This window comes from Stegostoma tigrinum, chromosome 26 (assembly GCF_030684315.1).
Source record: "Stegostoma tigrinum isolate sSteTig4 chromosome 26, sSteTig4.hap1, whole genome shotgun sequence".
Taxonomy (NCBI): domain Eukaryota; kingdom Metazoa; phylum Chordata; class Chondrichthyes; order Orectolobiformes; family Stegostomatidae; genus Stegostoma; species Stegostoma tigrinum.
The window spans coordinates 15,202,512-15,222,584 of NC_081379.1; the positions used below are offsets into that span (position 1 = coordinate 15,202,512).

Sequence of the window (20,073 nt, forward strand, 5' to 3'; positions counted from 1 at the left end):
GACATGGAGAATGTGTGCAAACTCCACACAGACAGTCCCCTGAGGCTGGAATCGAGCCTGGGTCCTTGGCACTGTGAGGCTGCAGTGCTAACCACTGAACCATTGTGCCACCCCACTTCCAAATCATGTATACGAATGACAAAGCAGTGGACCCAGCACCAATTCTTGTGGCAAACTGCTGGTCACCAGCTTCCAGTCCGAAAAGCAACCCTCCACCACCCTCTGATTCCTACCTTCGAGCCAGTTCTGTATCCAAATAGCTGGTTTTCCCTGTATTCAGTGTGATCTAACCTCCTAACCAATCTACCCTGTCTATCTTGTCAAATGTTTTATTGACGTCCATACACATCACATCCACCTGTCTGCCTTCATCAATCCTCTTCACTAATTCTTCAAAAAAACCAATCAAATTGTGAGTAAACTGTCGACAAAATTTCAGAACCAAAAATATGAATAGTGACTTGACGCAAGGGCCAGAACCTAAGATAAACAGACTTCAGAAATAGTAATAAAGAAGTACAAATGCTTATTCCATTTAAACACAATATTCAGGAAAAGAGGAAAAAAATAGATTTCTTTGCAGATTTTGGCTTTCTGTAAAAATATCACTTTGGTCATCGGGTTATCTGGAAGACATAAAGATGAAGTGTAAAACTTTCCGGAATCTCTCTCTGGCGTTCTGGCCCACATGTCAAGTTACTAATCATGTATTTTGGCTTTTAAATCTTGCAGGCAGAGTTTACACAAATCACAATTATGAAATGTTTTTCAATCTATTTTCTTTTTTTAAAAGAGTAAATAAGGTTTTTTTAACCTGAACTCTACAAGTGTTTTCTTAACTGCACGTACTCAGCAGGTTTTCTTCCACTGAACCAGATTTTAAAAGAGCACCTCTCTAAGCCTATCATTGTGCAAAATGACTCTAGGTAGGCCTACTGCCAAGTAATTCATTATAACCAGTCATGTAATTTACAGTGATAATGGGAACTGCAGATGCTGGAGAATCCAAGATCACAAAATGTGAGGCTGGATGAACACAGTAGGCCAAGCAGCATCCCAGGAGCACACAAACTGACGTTTCAGGCCTAGACAGTGCTTGTTTTTTAAAAGGCCCAATCTCCTAATGTCTGCACTGAAGTTTCAATGGCTTCTTTTAAAGAAACCACTCCTGGTATTGCTGTAAAAATTGAAATAAATGCATTTCCATAATCCTTCAGAAGTTGAGTTCTTTAAGTGATATAAATATGAAGCATCTTCTTCACACTTGTAGCATTTTAAATGCCTACATTGTATATACTTAAGTGCAGTGGTGTTCTGTAAATGGTATTTATGTTAAACCTGATAGCACAATGGGGAGCTGGAGGAGCATTGCAGGCAGGGTAGCATCAGAGAAGCAAGAAAGTTGACGTTTTGGGTCAGGACCGATTGTTGAACCAAGTGTGTCGTAACGTTTTCGTTTCTCTCTGAATTTATTTTGTCAGATCTCACAGACAGGAAGATGATCAGAAAGGGTCTTTGGATATTCTTTCAGGGAAACTGGAGTCAATTCATGACATTGATGAGCTAACAGCCTTGGTAAGCAGCATTATTTCTTCAGTCTGTTGATAACATATACTGCTTTTCACTTTCCCTTTTATTCCAAAGTGTATGGTGAGCATTTGGGAGACTTAGATTCTCCATTTTTTTTTTGAAGACCCTATATTAGCTTGCATTATTGTAAATACAACTTAAATTCTGCCTTCAACTACTGATGCAAGTTAATCAGTTATCCACAACTTTTCAAGAAACCTGCGTTGCTCAACTAAGCATTTTCAGTTTAAATACTTATGGACATATGTGCCAACAAATTAGACTGCATCAGTTTGCACTATGAGGATTACAGGGGATAGTCATTATCACTCACTATTCTTCCCTCTGTTATATATTTAATTCTTCCCCAAAATTCTCTTATCAAAGTTTACAGGATTGCAGAATCTGATGTGAACCATTGAAGTTGGGATTGTCTGACTATAGCTTGTTGCTTCTGTGAATTGTTCCCAAGTCACTTGATCAAATTGAGTACTGAGAAAAGTTAGGCTGGAGATAGTTTAAGCATCATGAACACAAGAAATTTTAAAAGGTAGGTGCAGGATTAGGACGGTTGAGCCCATAAGCCTGCTCTGTCAATTGGCATAAATGATATACAGAAGAAAATCTGTTCTGACATTACATCATCTAGCTTCATGACTCTCTCCACCATTGAGTGTGAGATCATAGCTTAATATATATCTTACTTACTTTGCCTGACGTCCTTTTAATAACTTTGGATAATAAAAATCTTATTTACAATTGACATCATTCCCAAAAAGCTAGGATGGGGACAAACAGCTAGCTTTCCTGTGAGCTCAATGATGGAGAATAAAAACCAGTTTGGGGAGGGTGGGGTGAATATCTCAAATTCCACTGATTCTCCAAAACAATTGAAGGTAATTCCAGAAAATTCTTATCAAGAAAACAAGATATTCAGTCCAGTTGTTTGTGCTCATCTTTAAGAACAGTCATCCTAATTGCATGTTCACATAATCTTTTATCATCATCCTCAGCGCCTTATCCAACGTGTTTTTAAGATCGTGACAAGGTCACTAATTTCAGCAGTCCATTACACAGCCTCAAAAGGGTTTGTTTTCCTTGGTGCTCAAACGGATGGGGGCAATATGATTTGAGGTATGCAAAATTGAGGCACAGACAGAATATATTGTGAGAATCTCTTCCCTATGGAAGCGGTGTCTAAGACCAGAGGTAGGAAGTTTAAGATGAGGAGATTTAGGGGTGACATGAAGAAAATTATTTTTCATGGAGAGCATGACAGATCTATTGAAATGTGTTTCCTGAAGGTGGTGGAGGCAAATACTCTTGCAACATTTAAGCATTCTGAGTACTTAAAATGCCAGGGCATAGGCTACGGACCAAGTGCAGGCAAATGAGATTAGCACATGCTAGCCAGCCTATATACAATGGGCCTGTTTTCTGTGATGTATGTTCGTTACCATAAGGGGATGCATTGCGCATCAATGCTGGATCTTGCATGGGACCATAGGTGCCCACACCTTAGAGGATGATTGCTGTTCTTTCACTTCCCTGCGAGCTATGGCTTGGCTGAGTGACTATTTCCAAGGCTGACTCTTGAGACAAAGGTGTCAGGCAGAAGGCCAAGTTTTACATATGAAATTTCTGTGATAATTCACCAGCCCAGGGAAAGATCTAAGCTCAGGCAGAGGCTCGGCACAGTTCATTGTCCTCACTCTATCTTCCAACAGTTGCAACCTGGTCTCTTTGACTTTATAGCCCAAATAAGTCACTTTTAGAGTATCTGGAACACCTTTCCCTTCTAAGGCATATACCCACATGGGATAAACCTGTAAGGACTGTGCCCAAAGATAATGGGAACTGCAGATGCTGGAGAATCCAAGATAATCAAGTGTGAAGCTGGATGAACACAGCAGGCCAAGCAGCATCTCAGGAGCACAAGCTGACATTTCGGGCATAGACCCTTCATCGGAGAGGGTCCTGAAATAAATAGGGGGAGATGGAGTGAATGTGGAGAGGAGAGTATAGGGAGGGGATAGATCCGTCCAGGGAGGACGGACAGGTCAAGGAGGTGGGATGACGTTAGTAGGTGGGAAATGGAGGAGTGGCTTGAGGTGGGAGGAGGGGATATGTGAGAGGAACAGGTTAGGGAGGCGGGGCCCTTGTGTTGTTGATTCCTCTGCTTTCTAGCCTTCTGATTTCTGCCTATACTTTTGTCCATAAGGCAAATGGTGCACTTTGCAGAAGCATGGAATTACTTCCTGGTCAACATATAAGGTGGCCGTGGCTCCTTTGACATTCCTTAGATCTTTCTAAGAAATTGCTTTTCAAATTAAATTTGGACCTCATTTAGTTAGCCATTTTCTAATTGAATTAGGCAGCCAATCTATGAATCTTCTCAACCAATTTTGCCTCATTAAGTTTGAGCCCAAGTCTTTTACTACAATCAATAGTAACTGAACTAACTGCTTCTCTTCAGACCAGAACCAAAGGGTTTTTGGATTAGATTCCCTACAGTGTGGAAACAGGCCCTTTGGCCCAACAAGTCCACACCGCCCCTTGAAGCATCACACCCCTGAACACTATGGGCAATTTAGCATGGCCAACCCACCGAGCCTGCACATCTTTGGACTGTGGGAGGAAACCAGAGCACCCAGAGGAAACCCATGCAGACACTGGGAGAATGTGCAAACTCCGCAGAGACAGTCACCCGAGGCTGGAATCAAACCTGGGTCCCTGGTGCTGTGAGGCTGCAGTGCCAACCCCTGAGCCACTGTCACTGGAAGGGCATGGCTTGGATGTCTCAAAGACCATAGAGGGTAGTTGAGTACAGTGTATTATTTGGCATGGAGGATATTAATGGTCACGAGAATGAGTGGAGAGAGATGTGAAGTGATGCAAGGTGAACATGTGGGGCTGGGAGATATGAGGAGTGAGAGCTGGAGAGCCTTGCTGTTTTGATTTATAACTGGAGTAAATTCCCACAGTACTGATGCTGTTTGAACATGCCTGGAGACCTGGTCATGCTTGTGACTGACTTTGAACACTTTTTTATTTAGAGTCTTTGAGGAAAATCATGATTTGTGGTCACTTTTAACATGGCCGGAGTGGGAAACCAGGAATATTCCTGATTGCTGCTGTCTGGCTTGAAGCTGAAAATTCAGTCCCATACCTGATAATGAGCACGAAATTCACATTTTCTATTCAGAAGGTTATATTATTTTTATATTTGTTTTGGTATTTTTTTTAGAAAATAATTTTATTATATTAGTTTTTATTGACTAATCTTCCACGGAGTTGAGAAGACTCCATAAAAAGATGGAGAGGGAACTAATTCAGGTATTCCTAGCCCTGTTAATGAGGTTTCCAGTTTTCTTCAATGCTGTTTAAGGGAAGGAGCTGGTGTGGGTCAGGAGCTGGCACCAAAAGCTAAGTCATCATTTAAGGGGTTGCATTTTGCAGTTAACAGCCAAGTGGGGGCAAGATGACTAGGGAATCCCAGGGATGTTGTGCATCCCTGATGCATTCATGTACATCCCCAGAGGTCATGAGTTGAAAGTCCCCTCTTACAGTCTGTCTTCATACTCTACTCTGATTTAAAGGAATGTTTGCTTGAGCATGCCGTACAGCTACTAGGATCATCCCCAAATTAATGTAAATACTGTGGTAAATCCAGAAGGTGGTATCTGCAGCCCAGACTGTCGCAGAAGCCAACCTTCCCCATCCATGGACTCTCTTTATATGGCTCACTGCAGCCAACATCTTCAAAGTCCCATCACACCCTGGTAATGACCTCCTGCAACCCCTTCTGTCAGGCAGAAGACGGAAAAGCCTGAACACATGGACGAGCAGTTTCAGGAACAGCTTCTTTCTTGCTGATACCAGATTGTTTAAATGGACTCTAGCCTCAAATGTAATCTGCGACATAATCTGTATGCCTTTTAAGTCTTTTTGATCTGTACATCCTTTGCTTGCTGTGATCTGCCTGTATTGCTCATAAACAAAGCTTTTCACTGTATTTTGATATGTCACAATAAATCAAAAGATTTCCTGCTTGCACGTCCAATAGGACCACCAAGCATATTGAGACATGAGTGGGCTCCCTGCAGCTTATGGTGCTAGTGTGGTCCTTGGGTGAAACCTCTCAATGATTGATTATGTGACATTATTTCAGCTTTCTGATTCTATTTTTATTTTAAATGTGAGATTCAGTAATTTTGCATGGTCTCTTGCTATTGAGCCAGTTATACTGTGGAACCAAGCAATAATGAACATTATTAATTTAATGAAGAGAAAACCTGAAGACATAATGTCATTGTTGTAATATTTTAAAAAAAACATGGTGGCCAGTGTAGCCATGGCAAGCTATGACAAATATCAATGCAATAAATGACCAAGGAAATTGTTTTGGCTGTTTGTTGAGAGATAAATATTGGCTCCAACACTGGGTGAATTCTGCTGCACATCTTGCATGAGAGAGCCCAAAGAGAAAAAGAGGGACAGGACTGTGGAGAGGACAATTCAAAACAGGTTATGTCAGCAAGGTCACCATAAATGGCTCATACTTACCAGCAGTGAAACATTTCAAAATGCTTAACACTCCCTCAAAAATGGTACCTTGGGATTTCTCCATTGGTGTGCCATTATATCTTCAAACTTTCTTTTTCTTTCCAGAGTCCTTGTATATATTGATCCTAAACCTCGGTTTTTTTTTTTTTAAACAATGTCTTTTGCAACTATATGCAGCAATCCTTCCAATCAATTTTCTATGCCAGCGTAAGACCAGAAGACATAGGAGTGGCAGTAAGGCCATTTGGCCTGTCGAGTCCACTCCACCATTTAAATCATGGCTGATGGGCATTTCCACTCCTCTTCCCTGCATTCTCCCCATGGCCCTTGATTCCTTGTGAGATCAAGAACTTATTGATCTCTGCCTTGAAGGCATTTAACGTCCTGGCCTCCATTCCACTCTGTGGCAATGAATTCCACAGGCCCACCACTCTCTGGCTGAGGAAATGTCTCCTCCATTTCTGTTCTAAATTTACCCCCTCATATTTTAAGGCTGTGCCCACGGGTCCTAGTCTCCCTGCCTAACGGAAACAACTTCCCAGCATTCACCCTTTAAGCCATACATTATCCTTGTAAGTTTCTATCAGATCTCCCCTCAACCTTCTAAACTCTAATGAATACAATCTCGGGATCCTTAGCCGTTCATTCTACATTAAACCTATCATTCCAGGGATCATCCGTGTGAAGCACCAGCATGTAAACTTGGCTAAAGCTGTTTTAAAGTAAAATGCTCTGTGGTTATAGCCTGTTGAACTATGTAAGCTTTGCAGTAGGTTGTAGATTTCGTTACCGAGCCAGCATGTTTGATTGCAGACATTTCATCCTGCTTGGTAACATTGGCAGTGTTTGACGCAGTAAATCTCGCCATCTCGCCATCTTGCCATCTCACCATCTCTCTCTCTGCCGCTTCCCTGTTGTGCCCTATTTGGTGAAATTGCTGGTGGTTCAAGTCATCACTGTGATTGTACAGGCATATAATTTCCAATGACATCCTGTTTCACTTTGCACTGACACCTTAAGTCTTCCAAAGATCCATCCTTTGGCTTCCTGTTCTTGCTCAATTTTATGCTCTGCATGGATCAATTCTCGTGTGTATGCTAATGTGATAGCACAATTTCATTGAGTCATATTTGTCCAGCAATGCATTGAAAAGATTCAAATCTCTATTTTCAGTATCTATTATTCTTGTGTATATTCCCTCCACCAAACCCCTTTTATGTTGTTTCAGGATGAAGCAAACCGTTTGCAACCTCATTGTCTTTTTTAAATTCTAAACTGTATCTGATTCCAAATGCTGCTCATCACAAAGAATTTCCCTCCCTGTTTTAAAACATAACCAATTTTGGTCTCTGCCTCAACCTTTTATCGTCTTGATACTTCACTGTTTTCAATGCTGTTTTGAGAAATCCACCATTATATACCCTTCATGGACATCAATTCATATAAAACTGTGTTGCCTGAAGCTTATTCCGTACCCATGTGCATCACCCGTGATTTGTGTTAGCTACCCTTCCACCAACTTCTGAAACTTTTTAAACTCGTTGTATCCCCTAAGTTTCTCCTATATTATAAACCCTCCTCCCCTTCAAGCACTCTGCTTCCAAGCTCCCCTTCTGTCCTTCTCCGTTCTTTGCTCCACCATAGATTCCGTTGTCTTCAGCCACTAAGACGAACAAACTGAGTATCATCAACTCCCTTTTAAACTTTTCTTTAAAATTGATATCTTTGGACTGTGACTTTAGTCATCCCTTATCTCATCCTTTATTAAGTGGCTATTTATTTAATTTCCTTGTTTGTCTGAATTCTGTTAAATTATTTTTCTAAATCAGTGGCTCTGTATAAATGCAAGATAATGGTGTAAAATGACAGTGTAATAAATCATTGAAACCAATGTTGTACTTGTCAAACCCATGATAAACTTGAAAATTAAATTACTTCCTTGGGTGATGACATGCCTCTGCCTTTGAAGACCGCAAGCATAATCGAGAAGCCTAGTGTGCACCACCTCCATATACAGCTAGTTGTGACCATAAACAACTGCCTTTTTGTACTTTTTCTGGAAGCCAACCAGGTGACACTGAAGACAATTGCCTCCTCACTCTTGCTCCCTCATCCACACACCTTCACCACTGCAAGCCAGTCTAATTTTGAATCGATTTGAAAATTTAAAAGATGATTCTTGTCTCTAAGAAAATCTGTCATTTACAGGTGTGAATGAATATAGGCCAAGGAGATTCTGGTTTATCGACAGATGCTAATATTTGATGTTTGGCCCTTTTTTTTAATAAAAACCTTCCAGTTGTTTTTATATTATTGCAACCTAAGTCAGGATATTTCATAGGTCATGTTAATTTTTATTCCGGACAACCCTTGTTCAAATGATAAGAGTGGGATTTCCACTTAGTTGATGGGGTGCTAAGAAATATGTACATTCACCTCACCTTGCTTGAAATGGTTTTGGGGTAACCTAAACTACAATAGGAACATGCATAGTGTTACAAAATGTTTGCAGTATGAAAAGTACAATCATAAACTATCGACAGTATAATCTCAACTTTTTTGATTTTCTTTGTACGTCAACAGCTCCGGAATGCAGGTGAATATGCAGAACGTAAACTGATTAGAGCTGCCATTCGCAAACTTCGTGAACAAGAGATTGAAGGTGGGTTAATTTGTGTACCTCATGAATTCATTCCGGTGAGTTTTTCTTAATATAGTGCTTGAGTTCATGACAAATCTGCATATTTGCTGTGATTGAGCAGGAAATGGATTGGCTGTGGCTGCATTATACCTGTGGATCATTTCCCTTTTAGAATATTTAAACATCTCACCAGTAAACCACAGTTGAAACAAGAAGGAGGTTGACAAGAATTTAGACCAAGACCAACTATCCATGAGCTGTTATGTTCAGTACTTACCACACAAGACCCCTCTATTATGCCACATTTTTAAAAAAAAGTCGTTTTACTAATGATCTGAGGAATAATCAGGCACCAGAACTCTGACCGCTTGTTTCTCCTTATCGTTTGAGACAAGTTCTGAGAAATGCTTTACCACCTGTACTACTGCCTCCAGCTGAAATCAACTGTCATATATAATCCTGTATTAAGAATTAGATATTTTACCGTCTGTAACTATATAACATTTTATGCGGTAAAAGTACTTTTGAAGTGTAGTCACTATGAAAAGATGGGTTTCACCCCCAAAATCGGCCAATATGCACCTTTCCGACACCCAGACATAGAACTTTAAGTGACCAAATAATCATATAACCTTAAGTTGTGTGCCTGAGTGAACAGTTAGGACCACTGTTAATTTTTACATTTGGAAATTGTACTTCTAATGGTGCAACATTTTCTCTAAGATTGCACTGAAATTTCTGGCTAGATTGATTTGCAGCAATCTAAGAATGTGTTCCAGGATTCCTTGTACACCACAAAGACTGTTTGTTTATTTTCTGGTAATTCAGGTGCATCCATGCCAGACAAGCCAGTTGGCATGTTAGTCCGTAACAGAGCACATCAAAATGAAAGAACAACCAGCACTTGCCCTCTGAACATCACATCACAAACAACATGGTCAAGCAAGGAACGACCTACTAATGACATGGAGAATGCTCTTCAAACACAAGTGAGTATTTCACTAAACAAATCGATTTAATCTATTTTCAGTTCTGTGCATTGTAAAGGATGTTAACTGCCTTGATGAGCACTTTAAAACACAAATCACCAAAAATATAAATTAGTAATTTGTATGTTTCTTTCCAATCATTAAATACAAATCAGGACAAAAAAGGAAAAGTAAATGATCAGAGATAATGGGAACTGCAGATGCTGGAGAATCCAAGATAACAAAGTGTGGAGCTGGATGAACACAGCAGGCCAAGCAGCATCTCAGGACCACAAAAGCTGACGTTTCGGGCCTAGACTCTTCATCAGAGAAGGGTCTCTGATGAAGGGTCTTGGCCCGAAACATCAGCTTTTGTGCTCCTGAGATGCTGCTTGTTCTGCTGTGTTCATCCAGCTTCACACTTCGTTATCAAGGAAAAGTAAATGCTTGTATTACCTGCTAAAACAAGTGATCCTTGACATTTCAGTTTGAACTGACAACTTGAAGTGATTTAATAACTTGTCAAATGTAATTGCCATTGGAACACCTGTTGTTTTTGCATATTTCTGTTTGCTGTTAGCAGCTTAGTGTCTTTTGCTGTGACAGGCCCGTTATTTCTGGTACTGATATTTAATTGGTATAAGAGAGAGATATGTGCTCACAGCTGATATGCTACTTTGATTGTAATTGGTTATTTCTGTTTGTCCTTCAGTTTTTTGACATCAGATTAGCTTGAATATTTGAGATATAGAGTTCACCTTGACCTAGGTGCATCATATTCAGTGTAAGGGACATGTGGTACCCAGAAATCCTGGTTCCCTTATTATTTCTTGCCCTTCCTGCAGAAAATGCTGCTGACTTATGTTAGCAATGTTTGTACAGGCTTTCTTCAGGTTTATTGACTGTATTTAAACATGCGAAGTACAAGATTGGCTCAAGAGTAACATGATGCCTTTTGAAGTTTAAGATCTCCAAATAAACAGGGAGGAAGTGGAAGAGAGCATTTTTAAGCTGATTATTGGATACCTGCAGGATAAATAGGGTTGGGACAGTTGGTGATTTTAATTACCCTAGGGTAGACCAGGACAAAGTTTAACAATCATGAGGATTACAATGCTCCACATTGACTTTTCTTATGCAACTGTCTACTTTTTAGCTCATTAATTATGCAACTGACCTCTTCAGCACCTGGCACGTGAATCAAACAAAAGCAATTTGGAAGCGATTACTGCTGGCCTAACTTTGTGACATTCACACTGTTGGCGCCATATTTTAACCCCCAACTTCACAGCATTTCCATCGCTGCAGGAACTGGCCCATATGCTGCGGTCCTGCATTGTTTGAACTCGGAAAATGGCATAGAAAAGAAAGATGGCATTCCTGTTTTCTCTCAATACCCGCAGGTCCTGTTGAATGCTTGTCAACAGAAGGGGAGTGATCTTTCCTGCAGGTGCACCAAATAGGTTGCTATCTTCATCTAGCTGACGCAAGACAGTGCAGTGCCCTGGGGCAAAAGAAATACCCAGCAACGCTACAAGAAGATTAAATGATCTTCTGTGTTCAGCAAGCTCAACTGCCACCAATTTCTCTGTGCTACCTCACACTCAGGGCTACCACTACTTAAATCTAATTCATAGACTGCAACTCTCTCTTTTTTGTATGCAACATGTCCACACAATGGCTCTCATCCACCTCATTCTCCCAAACTACTGATATTTCCTGCCCTCTGCACTTGCTATCTATTCACTGGGAACACCACATCACCTCTGCCTTTGTGTCAATGCAGGAAAATAAATCTTTTATAACCAGGCCAGAAGGGCAATGAAATTGGCAGAGTAACAGATATTTGACTCCACACCTGTCTGAGGAAATATTCCTGAAGTTGTATGATAAAGAGTATACCTGCTTGTGTGGGGACTCATCTCCATTTCCAAACAACTGAGTGAGCTTCATTGTGCTGTCCTGTGTAGCTGTCCCAATAAAGTCATTGCTAACTTGTTCAGAATAAGCTTTTGCTCCTTTTGCACAAATAAATTTCCCTCTGGAAGGTGAAGGAGGCTTGTGCCATCCACATTGAGTTCAATTGCCAGCTCTGAGGAGGTAGCACTTACCTGTCAGAAGCAAGATTTTCACCTGTGCCCTCGCCAATTTAGATCTTCAACTTGGTGTGTACGCTTAGATGCGGGAGCACATTTTGATGAGCTGTGACATGCCTCCGCAGCCAGCCAAGTAAAAAATGTTCCAGGATGCTGACATGGAGGACTGCCAGAACTCAGGCACCTGCTCAGCCCCAAGTTGAAGAAGATCACATGGTCTTGCCCATTAATGCACAGAGAGGCTCAGCAATAGGACACAGGTTTGTCAGGTAAACTTGATCAAAAGGATGGAAGAGTCCATCAACGTTATCAGTTACGTGCTGGCCATGGCATACTTAGATCAGGCCACTTTCAAGGACACGTTAGCTGTCTCTGTCGACCCAGGTCCAGTACTCTCAATGCCTGCCAGATATGTGCACAAATCTGCATTCCATTGTTGTAACCATCGATGCCCTTTCCTCGCAGGGAGGTGGGCTAATACTAATAGACAGCCAAATGGAGAAGGCACCACACACTGACTCCTGTGAAGCCTCCACTCAACACTCTAAAGATCCCCAGCTTCTCCACCTTACCCCACCTGTGATACAAAAGCCTGCAGAAGGTCAAGCCAAGGGTGAGTCTGCATCTGGCAGGACACGTTCTGTAGGCCTGATCCCTTAGACCTAACCTCACTTGGGGACCACCAGCTGTATCTTCCAGAGCCACAGAGACAACTACAGAACAGGTTGCCTCTACTCCAGCTGAGGACCCAGAGGATGCAATTAGATCTGATAGGAAGGAAAAAGAAAATGAGTGCACATGCGATATGATTAATATTTGTTATAAATAATTATGTAACTTTGTATATGCATCTTCACTGACTCCTAAAATATGAGTTGTAATCTCATTGTTGTTGTCAAACTTGTTGGTTGTACCCATTTGACATATAAGCATTCTTTTCAGACACCCCTAGATGAAAGAAGCTGTAATAGACAAATATGGCTCAGCTCAGACAAGCAACCAACTCTTTGAAAGCAAAAAGCATCAGACAAATAGTGATCCTCGAACTTTCACATTGGCGACTGCATTATACTTTAATGGGAGAGGCAATGGCCCAATGGTATGATTGCTGGACTGTTATTCAGAGACCCAGATAATATTCTGGGGATCTGGGTTCAAATCCTGACACAGCAGATGGTGGAATTTGAATTCAATGGAAAAAACAAATTCTGGAATTAAGAATCTAATAATGACCATGACTGCGTTGCTGATTGTCGGGGGAAAAACCTACCTGGTTCACGGATAGGAGATAATGGGAACTGGAGATCCGAGATAACAGTGTGGAGCTGGATGAACACAGCAGGCCAAGCAGCATTCTTGGAGCACCAAAGCTGACGTTTCGCGCCTAGACCCTTTGGATTCTGAAATAAATACGGAGAGAAGGGGAGGCAGACGGAAGATGGATAGAGGAGAAGATAGGTGGGGAGGTAGGGAGGGGATAGGTCAGTCCGGGGTGGACGGACAGGTCAAGGGGGCAGGATGAGGTTAGTAGTTTGGGAAATGGAGGTGCGGCTAGAGGTGGGAGGAGGGGATAGGTGAGAGGAATAACAGGTTAGGGAGTCGGGGACGAGTTGGGCTGGTTTTCGGGATGCAGTGGCAGGAGGGGAGATTTTGAAGCTGGTGAAATCCACATTGATACCATTGGGCTGCAGGGTTCCCAAGCAGAATATGAGTTGCTGTTCCTGCAACCTACGGGTGGCATCATTGTGGCACTGCAGGAGGCCCAGGATGGACATGCCGTTCTAAGGAATGGGAGGGGGAGTTAAAATGGTTTGCGACTGGGAGGCGCAGTTATTTATTGCGAACCGAGCGTAGGTGCCCACTAATGTCTTTTAGGGAAGGAAACTGCCATCCTTACCTGGTCTGGCCTACATATGACTCCAGACCCACAGCAATGTGGTTGACACTGAACTGCCCTCCTGGGCAATTGGAGATAGGCAATAAATGCTGCCTAGCCTGCGATGCCTTCTTCCTGTTAACAAATGAAGAAAAAAAAATGTAGACCACATTGAGGCAAAAAGCATTGTGGTAGGAGCCTGCCCTACAGAGCTCATCCATACTGAAACCCAATTTGAGTAGGACGGTAGAATCAGATCCACAGATCTCTGCAGGCAACATTGAATCCCATTGGGCAGCACAGTGGCTCAGTGGTTAGCACTGCAGCCTCACAGTGCCAGGGACCCGTGTTTGATTCCAGCCTCAGGTAACTGTCTGTGTGGAGTTTGCACATTCTCCCCATGTCTGCATGGGTTTCCTCCAGGTGCTCCGGTTTCCTCCCACAGTCCAAAGATGTGTAGGCTAGGTGGATCGGCCATGCTATATTGCCCGTAGGGTCCAGGGGTGTGTGGGTTATAGGTGGATGGGTCTGGGTGGGAAGCTGCAAGGGGCGGTGTGGACTTGTTGGGTCGAAGGGCCTGTTTCCACACTGTAGGGAATCTAATCTAATCTTTTCAGCTTTACAGGGAAACACTTCGATTTAAGACTGATGTGTACAATGGAACGTTCACATCTCCACTTTTCCTCACAGCTCAGTGGCCTGTCAAGAGAAGCTGTGCAAAATGCTGCCTCTTTGTTGTTAAACAGTGTCTTACAGGAAGTTGAAACATTTTAATGCAATTTACCAATGTATGCAAACTGCAAAGCATTGACAGCTGAATGATAATGGAAGAGTATAAAGGAGGTAACTTGTGACTGCTTCAAACCTGCTGCTATCTTCCATGAAATACTACAACACACAAGTACTGAATAACTGCATATGCTGGCTGAAATCTTAAAAATCCCCAAACTCTGAACCTTGCAAAGATACTGCCTTGTCTCATGAATGCTTCTGTCTCCTAAATGTTCTAAGCAAAAGTCATATGGATAATAATTCATTTTGCGTCAATAGTAATGTTCTAGGAATTCATAAATAAAGATGTCCACGTGTACTGTGAACTGACTTGGGGCCTATTGCTAGAAAGCTAATAAGGGACACAGTGGAAGGAAATCTAAGTTCAGCTCATTTCTTGTGGAAGTAGAAGTTTGTAGTGCTGAGTGCCTCCGGTCAGTGCCCACATTCGTTTCTGCAGAGAATCATTCACAATTTCCCCACTCCATCTGCATCCAGGACCACCAATACCTCTTTATTTGGTTCCAGTTGCGAAAGGCATAGCATATCAGAATTATGCAGCACACTTTTTTCTGGGTTATATAGCATAACTCCAATGTAGTGGTCCCAGACATCAAAATCTCATATGTTAAGGAAGACTTTGGTCTGTTCCACTGTGGATCTGGTAGAATTATGGGCAGTACAATATTCTACGGCAGTTTAAATGCTTTGTAAAGGTGTCATCAGCCATGAATGGATGGGAGTAGCCCTGGTCTCCCAGCAGAGATGCATAGCTTAAGACTTTGGAAAGATGCATGGACCGTTTAAGTTTCTCATGTGTATGTTTTGTGACACCATCCAGGATATCTGACTCAAACCTCCAGACTCTGGCACTTATGTTCACAGATGAGCCAGACAGTGATGAAGTGGGAGTCTTTTCAGGTGACGAACTCTGTATGTTGGTGGTTGGCGATTGGCGATACAGTGCTGTCAAAGCCACACAGCTGCAGACTATTGTGCCCTGCACTAGGAACCCAGTGATATTGGAAAATCTCACTGCCCATGCTTTTTATCCATTCTAGTCACAGGGAATGTTTATTATCTTGGTGCTGCATTTTATGGGCACTGCACATTAGTTACCTTTGTGACACCTATCCTTGATGGTCATCCTTCTGCCCCTAGGGCCTACCAGCCAAAAGGAGAAGCTGGCAGCTCAGCAGTATCAGTGGAAGTGCACAGAGCACGAACTATGTTAGCAAATTCACCTGGAGGAAGAAGAAGATTCCATAGAATAATGCTGCTCACTCCAAACCAAATATCTGGGAAACAAAAACACAAGTTTCTGGAAAAGCTGAGCAATTCTAGCAGCATCTGAGAGAGAAATCAGAATCAACATTTTGGGTCCAGTGACCCATCTTGAGAACGAATGGTAAGCAGGAAAAAAACAGTTTTGAATCAAGGTTGCTGGACCTGAAATATTAGCTCTGATTTCTCTTCACAGATGCAGCCAGATCTGCTGAGCTTTTACAGCAACTTCTGTTTTTGTAGCTAGGAAGGTTATTCTTTATGCAGGCAAATATTTGAGAATGCTTGGATTGGTCAGGCAGAACCTACTTGCTTTATGGGTGTTAGGGAAGCAAAGTGGCACTTGAGCTGGGAAGGTTTTGTAAACATCATGCTTTTCATGTTCTCATTTTTATTTGTGACTAAAATGAGACAAAAAGGGCAGCTTCAAAAAGCAAAGATTGTGGAAGGGATTGCGGCACATTTTAAAAGCAACTTGACAGCAATTATTGTAAATACTATTTTCATTATTACTTGTTCAACAAGTGGGAGATGTATAGTTGTAGACAAACTGGTTTCGAGGAGTGTGTACGAAGATTCAGCTGACCAGCTGTCGTGACAAAGATCCTCTACCTGCCAACAACTGTGGTTGGTTCCCAGGTAGTTTAATAGTTTGAAGGTGTGAACAAAATAGTCAGAGGCCTTTGGACCTCCAGGAAGGAGGATGCTGCTTTGTCTCTTTAGTTAAAACCATCTAAAGCCTAAAGAAATCAAGAATGGAGTGCTGTAGTGGTTGGCACTGCCACCTCACAGCACCAGGGACCTGGTTTTTATTCCAGCCTTGTGCAGAACTCCACAGACAGTCAGCCACCCATTCTCCCTGGGTGCCTTAGTTTTGTCCCACAGTCCAAAGATGTGGGGGAGGGGGTGCGGGGTTGGGGTTGGCGGTGGTTAGGTGGATTGTCCATGCTAAATTGCCCATACTTTCTAGGGATATGCGGGATATATGGATTGGTTATGGGGATAGGGTGGATGCTCTTTGGAGGGTCAATAGGGACTCGGTGGGCTGAGTGGCCTGCTTCCAGCTTCCATGCTGTAGGGATTCTATAAATGCTGTTTATTTTTCCTTACCAGTTAACCAAACAGCATGTCCCAGCAAAATGGAATAGAGGGTATGCCATTTAGGAGATGGGAAAAGGTAATTCCTTCAGAGAGTGGTGAGACTGTGGAATTCTCTCCCACAGAAAATAGTTGAGGCCAAAGCATTGAATGATCTCAGGAAGGACTTAGATATGGTTCTTGGGACTAACGGGAGCAAAAGAGTATGGTGATAAGAGCAGGAACAGGGTACCGAGTTGAATGATCAGCCATGACCACATTGAATGGCTGGGCAGTTTGCAATGGTTGAAAGGCCTATTGCTGGGTGTTTTCTGTATTTGTATATTTTTGATGTTCAGAAAAAGGATCATCTAAATGAACCCTATAGACAGAAATCATGGAACTGCCTTCCCAATATTTTCTTCCATTCACTTTTTTTCTGTCTACATGTCAGGTGACTTTTGGAAGGGGAATTTGGGTTTTAACTAGTTGAGTTATATGTTGACAGTTCATAATTGTTTAAGTGTAGCTAGAATTTATTCATGCACAATAAATAGTAACTGTTGTTAAAAAATACTGAAACCTGGTCTGTGCTTTCTATAAAGCTGCATCTAAAAAGACAGGTAAACTGGGGACTTCTGCATACTTTGAAATAATCTTTAACCTTTTGATGACTCTGGGAATAGTGGAGTTTGATTTCCAACATGCTATCCTGCTGAGGTGCAACAGTTTGCTCTGCGATGGAACACTGGCAGGGGTTGAAAATCCGTAAATTGGGTTCCTGCCCCGAAGAAACATCCAGCTCTTCCAACAAAAGGACCATGATGAGATTATGTTCAATAATTTGGACAGTGTCTCCAGAGCTTTAATTACTGTATTTCAAAAGGATTGAGCATTTTGTCATAAATAATGATTCCTTTTCCTGTACCATTGCTTAGGAAAAATTCATTAGATTTGGTTTTATTAATTAATTCATCATTCACTGCAACATGCAAGTTTCCATCAATTCATGCCTTGAGAACTTGCCTGAAGACTGGCTTGAGATCCTGAAAGTAACTTGGATTTTATTTGAATTTAAATGATACTTGAATGTCAAGAAACAACTAAAAGCACAAAACTAAATTGCCCTGACAACATTCTACCAATGATAATGAAGATCTGCTCAGAATTACACATACCCTGATCCAAGCTTTTCAGGTACAGTTAGAGTGCTGGCACCTATGAATCCCTATTGTGTGGAAACAGGCATTAAGTTCAGAGTGTGCACAACCCTCTGAAGAGCATCCCACCTAGAATCCCTACATTTTACCGTGGCCAACCCACCTAGCTTGCACATCCTTGGGTAAGGTGGACCAGTTTACCAGGCCTGTTCACCTAACCTGCATGTCTTTGGACTGGTGGAAGAAACCCACATTAGGCCGTCAGGCAACTGTGCAAACTCCAACAGACATTGTCCTCAGGTCTGCATGGGTTTCCTCCTAAATAGTCGAAATATGTGCAGGTTAGGTGGATTGGCCATGCTAAATTGTCCATAGTGTTCAGGGATGTGCAGATTGGCTATGCTATAGGGTGATGGGTCTACGTGGGATGCTGTGAGGGTCGGTGTGGACTTATTGGGCCAAAGAGCCTGTTTCCACACTGTAGGGATCTATGATTCTAACATTTTTAGACCCCAAACTAAGTATGTAGGGGTCTGGGTGATGTGGACTCAGATTTGTCGCACAACCAGATGAGCTGTCTGATAAGGATCATGTTGATGTTGGGACTGTCTTGCTCCATCATTTGTGCTTTTGAACAGTGACATGACAACTTTCTTGCTAGGCAGTGTTGAGTTGCCAATTGAGGGATTATTGCTTGTTAAATCCCTTGCTATCTGCCCAACTCAGATCATTAATATTCAGCTATCTATCTTGCCAAACAAGTTGAAGTTGAGAAATGCCAACAATGAAATCAGAACAAATACCTGGTGAATTCAGCTCCAAAAATGGACGTCTGGGGGACACCAGGCACACACATCTTGGGCACACACCATATCCCCATAGACATTGGCATCTGATATGCACCAGCCTCTCAGAGCCCTCATGTTAGATCTCTAATCCACCTATAGGATACTTCTGCACTTCAACACTGCATCTTAGTTGCTAGTACAGCCCATCATTTTAATACACTGCAAGGGCACTATGTGCTGAGGCACACAAACTAAGCTACGGACAGCAGCAGGATACATCTCCAGGCTTTTTGCTTGCTATCAGTGCTTGCTTGTTTTGACCCTACCTGGATGCTTACAGCATCCCTACCTTGCCTTTTTGCACATGGCCTCCGCAGCCAGAGATGCCAGGCTCATATTACCAGTGCCTTGTCTTGCCCTTTAGTGCAGACAAAAAGACATTAATTAACTTTGATATAGTTGGCAGCAGGCCTCAGGTAAACAGGGAGAGTCTTTGGTCAGGGATGCTGGCACAGTAAGTCAAGGGTAGCTTTCTATTTCATTTCCAGGTGCTTGAACATAGTCTTTTGGACACCTGAGTGGCCACGATGTCCTCCACAAGTGATGACAAGCCAAATGACAGACTACCTGATATATGCCTTCTCCCCTCCTGTGGCTGTTTTTCCTGGAATGAGAAAAGCAGATATTAAGGAAGTTGAAATTGGGTGGGCACGGCTATTTTTGTGCTGATGGGGTGGCACCTTGAGCAGTGATTTAGGCATTTTAGAAGGCATGCAGTTAATACTGTCAGGAGGTGGGGTAGAGGAGAGCAAATGGATGGGGAAGACGTTGCAGGCAATGAGTAGTAGAGCATGAGCCTTGGAAGGAGACAGGTACAATAGCAGAAAGAGAGCATGAGTGGGGTAATGGAGATAAGGTGGTGGTAATTACACTGGTGAATCTGAGAATGTCATTGACCTACTTTCTACAGTGGTGTGCATTCCTGTTGATGGCTGAGACTGAACTGACCCAGGTGGCAACCTCAACCAGGCTGATATTTTACCTTGACCTTCACTGCTGATCCTGGGAGAAGAGGAGATTCTGCTTCTGCACTACCCAGTCCAGCAGGATATCCAGGTTCCTGTGTGCAAAGCTGCCAACAATTTTGCTCTGTTTGCTATGTCTTGGGAAAATACCAGGAACTGTGCAGGGCACCTCTGGACTGAGTGCTTGTCAGCATGCACAGACTTTTATTAAATGGTGTGGGCACCAAGTTGTTTCAAGAATGACACATGGTA

The 20,073-nt window shown here is 42.3% G+C and overlaps 1 protein-coding gene across 4 annotated transcripts in view; it reads left to right on the forward strand.

Annotated features, from left to right (window-relative positions):
* Positions 1-20,073, forward strand: part of smtnb (smoothelin b) — a 276,452-nt gene that overhangs the window by 64,814 nt on the left and 191,565 nt on the right. For all 4 annotated transcript variants that reach the window (XM_048555897.1, XM_048555894.1, XM_048555895.1 and 1 more), the window contains exons 3-5: positions 1,482-1,575; positions 8,719-8,797; positions 9,605-9,765. In XM_048555897.1, coding sequence (XP_048411854.1) covers positions 1,482-1,575; positions 8,719-8,797; positions 9,605-9,765 — 334 coding nt within the window. The remainder of the gene's footprint in view (positions 1-1,481; positions 1,576-8,718; positions 8,798-9,604; positions 9,766-20,073) is intronic.